Here is a 12,884-nt window from a genome sequence, read left to right as displayed (position 1 = left end):
TGTTGAGCCCAGGCTTCCTGGAAAACTTCATAGCATTTAGATGGCCCATGGATCATTTCCGATTGATGTGTGTAAGTGCGCCTCCTCTTCCCCGGCAGAGAGCAGGGTTAGAGTTAACCCTGACCCTGACCCTGAAACCCTATCGCAGGCGCTGAGTGGGAGCAATCAGAGAGTCATAGAGATCTACAGCATGGAAATAGACCCTTCGGTCCAACCCGTCCATGCCAACCAGATACCCCAACGCAATCTAGCCCCCCCCGCCCCCCCCCCCCAGCACCAGGCCCATATCCCTCCAAACCCTTCCTATTCAGATACCCATCCAAATGCCTCTTAAATGTTGCAATTGTACCAGCCTCCACCACTTCCTCTCATTCCATAAGTTTCATCAAAAGACACATGTAGCATTGAGGATGATGAATTAAAGCCAGGTCCCGTGTGTTTGGAGGCGTGGGCATCATCCCTTTGGTATCATTGGGAAGATAAACGGGGACGTTATCATCCCCCACCCCACCCCACCCCCCACCCTCCGTCTTGGCCAATATACATCCCGCAGCGTCACTGAAAGAAGATGAGCTGGTCTTTAACGTGTTACTATTAGCGGGACCTTCCTGCGAGCTAATCGGCTGTCGCCTTCGCCAGAGTCGACTCAAAATTATTTCACTGGCGGTCGAACCCTACGAGACGACTGGAGGACGTGGAGGGCGCTATATAAATGCAAGTTTTTTTTGAGAAACCGATCAACAGTGTTGACTTGCTGAAAACAAAAACAATGCAGGAGATCACAGCTGGCCAGGAAATACCCATAGATTCACTGCGCTCTCCAGCATTCGTTGCCTCCAGCACAGATTCCAGCATCTGCAGTCATTTGCCCCTACCTCGTGTTTACTTGCTGCTGTGTTTGGACAGAAGTAAGAGAGTGATGTTGGTATACAGAAAGTGAGGTCTGCAGATGCTGGAGATCAGAGCTGAAAAATGTGTTGCTGGAAAAGCGCAGCAGGTCAGGCAGCATCCAAGGAGCAGGAGATACTGTGTTGTTGGGACTGTTCAGACCGTCTCCGCCCCGGGAGCCATGCCCGGTTGGTGACCGGGCACTTGGTGCAGTCACTCTCCCACCTCCTGGCTTTGAAGTGAGCGGCTACGGAGCACGGGCTGGTGTCCCTGTCAGATACATGGCGCCATCAGCTCGACACTGAGTGAAAGTTTGCCCCTCGTAAATGATGGAGTCTGCTCTAAGGCGGTGGTAACAGAGGCTTGACACACACACACACACATAGAGGAAACTAAATGGAAGGGAGGGGGGGGGGAGAGAAAGGAGGTGGTAAGGGTGTGGTCTTACAACTGTACGTGAAAGACACGTTCAGGCAGCAATTTACATTTCCACGACTTTGTGAGAAACGAAAGAAAATGCAAGGAAAATATCGATGTAGAGACATGGATGGATACGAACCGCCTCTCCAAGACTTTGTAAAGTGATAGCAATTAGCGAGGAGGTATTTATATCCGATTGTGACAGGGCGAGGGGCCGCTTCAGTCATTAATAAACTTAGCAACGGCAGCTTAATAACTAGCGCTGCGCGACATTTCGTTCTCATTCTCAAAGTGAAACAAGATCGAGGGTCAAATTGACTGGAGAGGATGGGGGGGGCAAGAGTGGGAAGGAAAATACAAGAATCACGTGAATGGGGGGGGTGGTGGTGTTTGAGAGCACGTCACTGTTGCCCTGTTGAGCTGATCCAGGGATACCCAGCGCCGTTTGAAGTTGCAGCAGTGTTTGTGTGTGTGTTGGGGAGGGGAGAGGGAATGGATTGAACGCAGGAGAGTGGCGGTCTCGCTGTTGGAATACCGGATGGGGCTGTCGTGTTTGTATGAAATTACTGACGGGTCCAGGTAGTTTCCGCCATCAATAATTTACCATTGGCAGAACAGAAGACGCCGTTTCCACCAGGCAGCAGTGTGCAAGCTCATGAAATCCAATCGATGTAGTTGCATTGCAGAAATTGACACAGTGCGGTGGGTTATTTCAACACACACACACACACATCGCTTCGCGTAGTGTATTTTAGCGGATGCTAAGTTCGGTGAATATAGTTCACGGGGAGTTTGCAAAACAGAACACCAGACAATAGAGCAGCTGTAAACCTACCATGGGCACTTCATAAATAACCAATGCGGCTTATTAACTAGATTGAGTTCGAGGTACTGCCAGCAGCGGAGGTCATTGTATTGCAACGCCAGTCCTTTGACACCCGAGTCCCGATCATCTCCGCGGTGGTCTGTGCCGAGAAGGAATTTCGCGCAAAAACTCGGGCGAAATTCGAGAATTTGATCGCAGTCCACTTAATGGGCATCCACTTGTGTTTTCGGGGGAGAAAGTCGGTCTGCACTTCCAAAATTGAGGGTTGGATGATCAATTTCTGTGCCTTAAGTTGTCTTTCGGGTGCGGAACGTTTTCACGTTTTACTAAGGAGGGGAATAACTCGCTTTCGCCTCTAATGTTAACGGCGGCGAGATTTGAAATCGTGCGGTGGGGTGGGGGTGGGGGTGGGGGGGAGAGCTGTCTCCCAGGCTGCTCTCAGGGTGACGGTAGTTGTCGAGATGTAAGTCATTCCCCTTTCTGCTGTCAAGTAGCCAGAACATATTGTGTGCAGGACACACTGGAGAGGGCTGTAATACACACACACACACACACACACACGCGCACGCCTGGCAACAAATAACTTGCAGACCTCATAAAGATTTAATAAGAAACCCAAGCTTTGACAGCGCTGCCGATCAGAGCACTGGGGAGCTGGGAGGGAGGACCCCACAGCACTGAGTTTGCTAGCCCTTATTACAGCAAGATGTGAACGTGAACTAACAACCTCATACCAAAAAAAAGACTGATAGCTTATAATCCGAACATTTCCTGCCTCGAGTCTATTTTAACTGAAGGTCAGTACTAATTGATCATTTTGTTTAAGCGGTGTGTTTTGGGGATGTGGGAGGCGTGTCCTAATCGACAGAGTGCTCACAAATGTTCCTCTTAAATTAATGCTTAGTATGACTGTACAGAAGTGTGTTCACTGCACTGTATAACGCAAGGGGAAACTTTCACAACAGTTCATGCCCTCATCTCGTATGCCCGAAATATTATTCGGAAATGATATTTGCACTCTGATTTGAATGCATTGTAACGGTGGGACATGTGTGCGTCAATGTCTGATAACGACATCTTGCAGGGTTTAACTCTCAGACTTGTTGCAATTCCAACGTGTTTATTTTTGCAGTCCAAGTATGCGGGCGGTCCGCTCCCAGAGTTGCAGCGATCTGCTCTGACTCAAAGCCCATGACATTTTCTTGCTCGACTTTGTCCCTGTAAATAAGTGCTTTGGCACAATTCACCTCAATTAATTAGTCAGAAGAATGTGAAATTCGGATATTATCTCCACAATCTCATACTCAGAAGCAGCTGTGCACTCAACTGCGTGCAAGACTGCCACCGAGTGGCGGTTGAGGGCAGTGCAGTGTTTTGAGCCTGTGAAAAAGTTTTTTCAATTAAAATTGTCAGCGGGAAAAGGGTGGGGGGGGGGAAATGTCGCGAAAAATTCAAATCGGGAAAAAAAAACAGAAGGGCTGTTCTTTAGGTTTAAGCAAAAAGCAATCGATTCAAACTTTGAGAGGCTGTCACCATCACAGGACAGGTTTAGCTGTACCAAGGGAGATGGTGGGGTTCTGCTGTATCTCTTCACTATTTCAGTCCTCATCTTCCTGGGATAGGTGTTCGCATTCCACGTCAGCACGGAGTGAGATTTGAATCCCATAACATTCGGAGTTGAAAGCTCTCCATAATCGATGGCTTGATTTTGGGTTGTTTTTGTCAGGGAAGGAAATTTGCCACATCCTCCAGACACACAGCCTTGTTGGGGAATTCTGAATTACTTTTTTTTCTCTCTGGAAAGGCCGAGTGAACCATTCAGTTCAAGTTAATTCAGGGCAACTTGATTCAGCGGCCGCAGTTCTTTGTTTCATCCGAGCACTTTGCTGGATTAATGGGGCGAGGGGCTGAGACAGTGACTGTTCACCTGGGAGAGAGGGAGCCCAATTGCGGACTTGGGGGTTGGGGGAGTGGAGGGGGGGGCGGGGGGGGGAGACGCTTAAGTCAGGTGGACACACGCCTTTGGTTTTGCAGAACAGAGCAAACACCCTATGAATGGGCTGGTTCAACCGAGAGAGAGCAAGTCAATATTTGTAACACTGGGTACACCTGCACAGCTCACCCTCTGGGGGGAGAGGCGGGGGAGGGGGTTGCTGGGGGGAGTGGTGCTGGCAGTGTTCAACACCGATGTCCTGGCTCCCCCTGCCGCCTGTCGCGCGGTCCTGCTCCCTCAGGGAAAAGGTGCTGAATGACCAGGGTTTTTATATTTAGAAAGCCAGTGACAATGACGCAATTCCAAAGTGAGTGCGTGCAATCTGAAATGTAAATCAGGTCTTTTGAAATGCAAATCAGGCTGAGCTGGCCTCTTTGTCCCAGTGACTACCCCCCCTCCTCCCCAGCAACCCCACCCCCCCAAAAAAAGCACAGTGTGTCCACATGAACCGGGAGGAGGGATAGGACGGGCTGTCTGGGAATCCTCGGCTGACTGTGCCTGGCTCAGGAGTCACTCGCACCGAGTGGACCATGCTCTGAGGATGCTTTGAGCCAGAGGCTGCCCCCACCCGAGAAGTGAACTCGTCAGTCTGTCCACTCATTGTGGGGGAGATGAAGGGTACATGGTGAGTGTAGGGGGAGAGGAAAGAGGGGGGCTGTGGGGAGGTTTCAGGTGAAGCTCCAGTTAACAGAAACAGAACCAGAAATCGCTGGAGAAACTCAGCTGTCTCTCTCTCTCTCTCTCTCCACTGACCTGCCGGGTCTCTCCAGCGATTTCTGTTTTGTGTTTCACTTGTGTTTTATTGAAGTACGGTATCTGATCGTAGCGGGTGGGGGTGATGAGGAATAGCCTTATTCCCCATGCGTGTAATGTGAGATAAGTGTGATCCCAATACTCAGCCGAGATCCCATTGAATGGCGGGTCAGGCTCGAGGGGCCGAATGGCTTACTCCCAGTTGGCTACTACTTGAGCAGGTCAATAAACAGCCATGGAGTACTGTCCTTACCTGGTCTGGCCCACATGTGACTCCAGACCCACAGCAATGTCCGTGACTCTTCCCTCTGAGCAATTACAGCTGCACCATAACGCCGTCCACCTCCCACGGACAAATGGAAGAAAAATCCTCTGGACTTTCGGATTCCTTCTATCCATTAGGAGAAAGTGAGGACTGCTGATGCTGGAGATCAGAGCTTAAAAATGTGTTGCTGGAAAAGCGCAGCAGGTCAGGCAGCATCCAAGGAGCAGGAGAGTCGACGTTTCGGGCATAAGCCCTTCTTCATTTCCTTTGATGCTGCCTGACCTGCTGCGCTTTTCCAGCAACACATTTTTAAATTCCTTCTATCCATCCCCGGCACAGGTGAGACCTACCTGGGTCCAGCGATACCTGTGTTCACTGAGTAACTCTATGTGTCCCAGTGCCTTTGCAGAGCGCCGTGCCAAGAGCTAGTGAGAAGTGGTTAGGTGGTCCATACTCAGAGTCATAGGCAGGGCCATTACTGATGGGCCGAAGGGAGAGTGTGAAAAATGCGGAGTTCCTGAGGCAGATTGGTGACGTTTCCAGAGGTAGGAAAAGGGCGATGCCTTTGGGTGGGACTTTAACACAAAGATGCGAATTTTCAGTCTGGGTCAGTGAAAGTGTGTGGGGGCGGACGGGAAGCAAGGTAGGCACAAGGTGAGAGGCGGCAAAGAGTTTTGCAAAGGTTGACTTCTGGGCGATGAAAGAGTCCAGTCAGGAACACACCAGAACAGTGAAATCCGCCGGCATCAAAGTAGTTAGTGAAGGTTTCACTAAACAGTGACCCGTGAGTAGGGAAGGGATGGGTCATGTTTACCAGAATCAATAGTTGTGCGGCTAGAAACTGGGCTGATGCTGGGGACTGGGCTGGTGTTGGGGACTGGGCTGGTGCTGGGGACTGGGCTGGTGTTGGGGACTGGGCTGGTGCTGGAGACTGGGCTAGTGCTGGGGACTGGGCTGGTGTTGGGAACTGGGCTGGTGCTGGGGACTGGGCTGGTGCTGGGGACTGGGCTAGTGCTGGGGACTGGGCTGGTGTTGGGGACTGGGCTGGTGCTGGGGACTGGGCTGGTACTGGGAACAGGGCTGGTGTTGGGGACTGGGCTGGTGCTGGGGACTGGGCTAGTGCTGGGGACTGGGCTGGTGCTGAGGACTGGGCTGGTGTTGGGAACTGGGCTGGTGCTGGGGACTGGGCTAGTGCTGGGGACTGAGCTGGTGTTGGGAACTGGGCTGGTGCTGGGGACTGGGCTGGTACTGGGAACTGGGCTGGTGCTGGGGACTGGGCTAGTGCTGGGGACTGAGCTGGTGTTGGGAACTGGGCTGGTGCTGGGGACTGGGCTAGTGCTGGGACTGGGCTTGTGCTGGGGACTGGGCTTGTGCTGGGGACTGGGCTGGTACTGGGTTGGTTTTGGGGACTGGGCTGGTGCTGGGGTCTGGGCTGGTGTTGGGGACTGGGTTGGTGCTGGGACTGGGCTTGTGCTGGGGACTGGGCTAGTGCTGGGGACTGAGCTAGTGTTGGGAACTGGGCTGGTGCTGGGGACTGGGCTAGTGCTGGGGACTGAGCTGGTGTTGGGAACTGGGCTGGTGCTGGGGACTGGGCTGGTGTTGGGAACTGGGCTGGTGCTGGGGACTGGGCTGGTACTGGGAACAGGGCTAGTGCTGGGACTGGGCTTGTGCTGGGGACTGGGCTTGTGCTGGGGACTGGGCTGGTACTGGGTTGGTTTTGGGGACTGGGCTGGTGCTGGGGTCTGGGCTGGTGTTGGGAACTGGGCTGGTGCTGGGGACTGGGCTGGTGCTGGGGACTGGGCTAGTGCTGGGGATGAGCTGGTGTTGGGAACTGGGCTGGTGCTGGGGACTGGGCTGGTGTTGGGAACTGGGCTGGTGTTGGGGACTGGGCTGGTACTGGGAACTGGGCTAGTGCTGGGACTAGGCTTGTGCTGGGGACTGGGCTGGTGCTGGGGACTGGGCTGGTGTTGGGAACTGGGCTGGTGCTGGGGACTGGGCTGGTGTTGGGGACTCGGCTGGTGCTGGGACTGGGCTTGTGTTGGAGACTGGGCTTGTGCTGGGGACTGGGCTGGTACTGGGCTGGTGTTGGGGACTGGCTTTGTGCTGTGGTCTGGGCTGGTGTTGGGGACTGGCCTGGTGTTGGGGACTGGGCTGGTGCTGGGAACTGGGTTGGTGCTGGGGTCTGGGCTGGTGCCGGGGACTGGGCTGGTGCTGGGGACTGGGCTGGTGCTGGGGTCTGGGCTGGTGCCGGGGACTGGGCTGGTGCTGGGGACTGGGCTGGTGCTGGAGACTGGGCTGGTACTGGGGACTGGGCTGGTACTGGGGACTGGGCGGTTGATGGGGACTGGGCTGGTGTTGGGGACTGGACTGGTACTGGGGACTGGGCTGGTACTGGGAACTGGGCTGGTGCTGGGGACTGGGCTGGTACTGGGGACTGGGCTGGTGCTGGGGACTGGGCTGGTGCTGGGGACTGGGCTGGTACTGGGGACTGGGCTGGTGCTGGGGACTGGGCTGGTACTGGAGACTGGGCTGGTGTTGAGTGGGGGCATGTGGGGGTCCAGCTTTGGACCCCTTTAACCCGAGGCAGGGCTGCGAATTGTAGCGAGGGTAATGCAGTGAGTGACCAGGCGTGGCAATTTCCACTTTGCCAATCCTTACTTGGAGAGGGATTTGCGGTGGATTCAGGATGTTGCTCTCTCGCCTGTTACCGTCTTCTGAGGATGTAGTACAGAGTGGGTCATTTGCAATTCTGAGAGAGTGTGGCCCTGCCTCAGCTGTTCCCATCTTCTGGCTGGATTCTCCCTACGAGCCTGCCTTTTAAGACGGGAGTAAACTCATTTGGGACCGAACTCTCAAACTCCGCCCGGAGGTTTATGAACACCGTCAGGGATTTCCGTGCTCTCTAACAGCAGCTGATTTACTGCAATGAGAGAAATGTTCTTTAATTACCGGATTCTTTCTCTCTCTCACTCACTACTTGTTGTAACACTGACGCCACGTTTAGGTGTCAGAATTCTATAAAGTGCTGCTGATTAAAAATCCTGGTCATTTCTTTTTTTTGTTGCGTAGATTAATCGCAACTGCTACATGGAATAACTTTTCATTTTCCTTCTTTTGAAAGTTTGCAATTAATTAAGTTCTGTTTATCCCCAGCAATTTGCTTCAGTATTTTTATTGGCTGACCCAGTAACAGATGTCCTGACTGTAAAAAAAGTAGAGTAGTTTCCTTTCAATTTCCACTGGAGTATTCATTTTGTTAAGTTGCAAAGTTGTATTAATTGTAATGCAGTAATTTTTGAAGGGTTTGTACTGTACATGCACTGATGTTGTAGAATGCCTCTTCACAAGCTGCCGAGGATGTTAATGATGAATGACGGTAATAACTGCCTAACTTCCTCTGTCCTGTCAAAACCGGGAGGATTTGGCTAACACATAGTGGGGACTGACTGGCTCTCCCAGTCCTGCAGTGATTCTGGTGCTTTCATTAGTTTGAGACCATTTCAGTAGCTGGTACTGCGCAGTGTTTTATCTCCACTCACTGACACCCACGTCCTCCTTCCATTTCCACCCCCCCCCCCTCCACTCCCCCCACCCCAACCTCCCACCACGTCTCCTCACCTTTCAAAACGCTCCAAATTCTCACTTCCTGCCAAACGAGGCGTCATTGAGGCCTACAGCAAGGTGCAAAGACCCTTCGACCCATCGGGTCCGTGCCAGCCAAATACAGCCACCTAACTTCAGTCGATATTTGTGACGCTGAGATATAGCAACCGCACCCACCCCCAATGGGACACGAAACATTTCAGAACCTCCTTAAATCTGGGTGGCACGGTGGCACAGTGGTTAGCACTGCTGCCTCACAGCGCCAGGGACCTGGGTTCAATTCCCGCCTCAGGCGACTGACTGTGTGGAGTTTGCACATTCTCCCCGTGTCTGCGTGGGTTTCCTCCGGGTGCTCCGGTTTCCTCCCACAGTCCAAAGATGTGCGGGTCAGGTGAATTGGCCATGCTAAATTGCCCGTAGTGTTAGGTAAGGGGTATATGTAGGGGTATCGGTGGGTTGCGCTTCGGCGGGTCGGTGTGGACTTGTTGGGCCGAAGGGCCTGTTTCCACACTGTAAGTAATCTAATCTAAAAAAAAATACACATCAAACTCAACGTTCACCATAAAGACCAACCCTGTCCAGTTCTGCCCACCTCTTTGCACAGGGGACGATGGTATTGCCCCTGCCTCTGAGCCAGGAGGCCAGGGTTCAGGTCTAACCCGCTTCAGAGATGTGCCATCCTATCTGTGAATGGGTGATTCGGAATATCCAGCTCTGCCCTTAAATATTAAGTCTGATTGATTGTAAAAAAAATCAGTCGGAACTGATGAAGGGTTATTGGACTTCTGCTTTTTCTCCACAGATGCTGCCAGCGCTGCTGAGTTTCTCCAGCAACTTGTGTGATTGTAAAGTCGTGTTAGTCTTCTGACCGTTTAGAAATGTAACTATAAAATGTAAATGTGACCAGGAGATGATGTCTTCTGTTTGGAAGGCGATCTGAACAGATATGCAATCAGCTTCAATTCTTAAAAAAAATGTCATTATGTCTAAATTCAAGAACTTTTCACTGATGCAGTTTTCACTGAATCAAAATGCGTGTGTGTGTGGGTGTCTGTCTGTGTGTTTATGTGTCTGTATGTGTATGTGTGGGTGTGTGTCTGTGTGTGTGTGTGACAGCTGTATGTAACATTGGCTACTTTCATTAATTTCAGTTGCCAAGTGTATAGAAATCCTGGATATTTCTCCGTTAGCTGGTGTGACAGACATGTGGGGAATGACTCAGAGGGGGTTCAGGGAGACCTGGATGTACTTTAACATGAATAAGATCTCAAGGAATTGCCATGTTAGTGAACCGACTGCAGTGACCTCGGATTGAATGCCTTGCCAGTTGGTCTAAGCAAATGGATGTTGAGATTTCAAAATTGGATGAATATGATTATTTATGGACCCCGGAAGACAACAACATGAGACATTTCCTGGGATCCAAAACTCAGGGTAATTTGTAAACGCGGAGCAAATTGGTTAAAAACATTGGGAAAACTCGGAGCAATTGTTGTAAAAGAGAGGATCAGAAGTTAATCCCTGGCATTGATGACAGTTTGAGGTCTGTGCTGATCTTAAAGATTTGCTTGGAATGAAGGCAGCGTTCTGTTTCCTGGTGGTGATAGTGGTTTGGTTATTTTTTAACATCAGGGACAATCTCATAGTCATTAAACATTCGGGAAGGGATCGAGTCGCTCTTTAACGAAGGACGGTGGAGGGGGCGGGGTGGTGTAATGTTGTTACTTGGGGACACTAAGCCATTATATCACCAGTCAGCCCAAGTCAATAGTTTGCAAACTGAACTTCTCTATTGTGTGCTAACCGTTGGAATAATCATGTTCTTGGTGCTTTTCCCCCTTCCCATCTTCTATCCCCCTCCCTCCTTTTCTCCCTCTTCTCTACACCCTTCTCTCTGCATCCCCTCTGTCTCTCCACCTCCTTTCTCTCCCTCTTCCTAACCCCCCGTTCTTCTCTCTGCGCACCCTCCCTCCCTCCCTCGCCTTCTCCCTACCTCCCTCCTTCTCTCCCTCCCTCTCCCCACCCCTCTCCCTCCTCTCTTCCCTTCTCTCTCCCACCCTCTCTTCCTCTCCTCGTCCCTCTCTCCCTCCCCTCTCTCTTCCTTCCTCCCCTCCCTCCCTCTCCTTCACTCCTTCTTTCTCCCTCTCCTCCCTCCCTCTCCCTGTCCATCCCTCTACCTCTGCCTCTCTCTCTCCCTCTCCCCTCTCCCTCCCTCCCCTCTCTCTTCCTTCCTCCCCTCCCTCCCTCTCCTTCACTCCTTCTTTCTCCCTCTCCTCCCTCCCTCTCCCTCTGCCTCCCTCCCTCCCCCTCCCGCAGGCACACCAGCTGAGGAGAGTAATGAACATCTTGTTCCTTGCTATGGTTATCTCATCCTGTGGTTGCCCGCAAGCTGCCCCGATGAACGAAGCTGTGGACCGAGGAGCCTCGCTCTACCCGGGGCTGCGGCCTTACGGGACTCTGGCCGGTGGCGAGGGGCCAGGGGGCTCCTCTTCCCGGGGACTCGGGGCTTTGGCCAACTCGGTGGGCCATGTGCTGGAAGAGCTCCTGGAAGTGGACAGGGAGGCTCGGCCGAGCGACGGCGGAGGGGGAGGTCCAGACCAGGACGGCGACTTGTACTCGTCTCGGGTGATGCTGAGCGGCCAGGTGCCTTTGGAGCCGCCTTTGCTCTTCCTGATGGAGGAGTACAGGAACTACTTAGAGGCGGCAAACATGTCGGCCAGGGTGAGGCGCCACTCCAACCCAGCGCGCAGAGGGGAACTCAGTGTCTGTGACAGTGTCAGCCAATGGGTGACGGCAGATAAGAAAAAGACAGCAGTGGATATGTCGGGCCAAACGGTCAACGTCTTGGAGAAGATTCTGGTCCAGAACGGTCAACTCAAGCAGTACTTTTACGAGACCAAATGCAATCCCAAGGGTTTCACTAACGAAGGCTGTAGAGGAATAGACAAGAAACATTGGAACTCCCAGTGCAAAACCAGCCAATCTTATGTCCGAGCCCTCACTATGGATAGCAGGAGAAAAATTGGGTGGAGATTTATAAGGATAGACACTTCCTGTGTATGTACATTGACCTTTAAGAGAGGCAGATAGTGAATTAGTGTATATAGATTTTATTGAGAAGTTATCTATTTGTATATAAATATTACATACAGCGTAAATTATTCCGTGGAAGTGATACAGAAAACTTTATGAACTGCATGTATAAATGAAGTTTATACAGTAAAAGAGGTGGCTTTATGTCTATTTATTGAACATATCCATGACTCCAGAAAAGGGAAAAAAAACAATTATTTGCGCACAATTTCAAAAAAAAAACAATAAGCCTGTATTACATTCCTCAAAACATCGCGGTTTGTTGAATGACGTTGCCAAGAAATGAAACAGTTTTAAAAAACATGCATGCTTGCTTCAGTTTGAACAAGAATCTGTCCATTGGAAAGTCCAACTCAACATTCCGTCTCGTTAGACAGTAAGTGGCTTTATTCCTCGTTAGTATTATGTTTGTTGACTGCTTTACCTTCTACCGATGGTGTTGGAATTAAAAAAAAGTCAAGGTGCTGACGTGAATCTTTATTACTTTTTTTAAAAAATTTATTTCCCTGGGGATAGGACTGTCAACGCTTTGTGCAGTACACAGGTTCCAGTGGGACACCGAGTTGATGGCCGCTTCATTTTAGTTTCTGGCTGTTTGTGCTGCATTAAAGAATGGGACACGCATGGTGTTGGAATGGATTCATTGGATGTGTTCCCCACCCCCCCACCTCACTCTCCCGCAACATTCATAAAGTACTTCTACAAGAAGACTAATTCTGAAATATCCGAATTTCACGTATTCATTATGGGGAGGGAGGTGGGGCTCAGAAATACCGGTGTGGAAATCTTTCAAAACCTGAAGTTATGCAGAAATTTGGACAGTAGTTATATTAAAAGGACAGTCAAGTATACACAGTTGGGGGGAGGGGGCATGGTAGTGGAGGGTGCAATGGGTATTTTGTTGGGGAGAAAGCATTGGAACCCATCGGGGAAGGGAAGTTTGTAAATTCCCTTACATTTTACCGAGTCCCCCAAGTGCACCTAAACGCAGACTTTCTATCAAAAAGAGATCTAAAGGTCTGTTTATCAATGATCAATAGACT

At 51.1% G+C, this 12,884-nt stretch overlaps 1 protein-coding gene across 3 annotated transcripts; it reads left to right on the top strand.

The window, feature by feature from the left end:
• The first annotated feature begins 1,924 nt into the window (after positions 1–1,924).
• Positions 1,925–11,907, top strand: bdnf (brain-derived neurotrophic factor). Of its 3 annotated transcripts, none has more exons than XM_060838600.1 (2): positions 1,925–2,010; positions 11,065–11,907. In XM_060838600.1, exon 2 carries the CDS (start codon positions 11,086–11,088, stop codon positions 11,836–11,838), a length of 753 nt encoding a protein of 250 aa, XP_060694583.1. In that variant the 5' UTR covers positions 1,925–2,010; positions 11,065–11,085; the 3' UTR covers positions 11,839–11,907. The 3 variants fall into 3 exon arrangements, with proteins under 3 accessions (XP_060694583.1, XP_060694584.1, XP_060694582.1); XM_060838601.1 differs by lacking the exon at positions 1,925–2,010 and adding an exon at positions 2,854–2,931; XM_060838599.1 differs by lacking the exon at positions 1,925–2,010 and adding an exon at positions 4,578–4,752.
• The last annotated feature ends 977 nt before the right edge of the window (positions 11,908–12,884 follow it).

This window comes from Hemiscyllium ocellatum, chromosome 18 (assembly GCF_020745735.1).
Source record: "Hemiscyllium ocellatum isolate sHemOce1 chromosome 18, sHemOce1.pat.X.cur, whole genome shotgun sequence".
Taxonomy (NCBI): Eukaryota; Metazoa; Chordata; class Chondrichthyes; order Orectolobiformes; family Hemiscylliidae; genus Hemiscyllium; species Hemiscyllium ocellatum.
The sequence above is the reverse complement of the archived record's forward strand: the minus strand, read 5'-3'. Positions and strand labels throughout refer to the sequence as shown.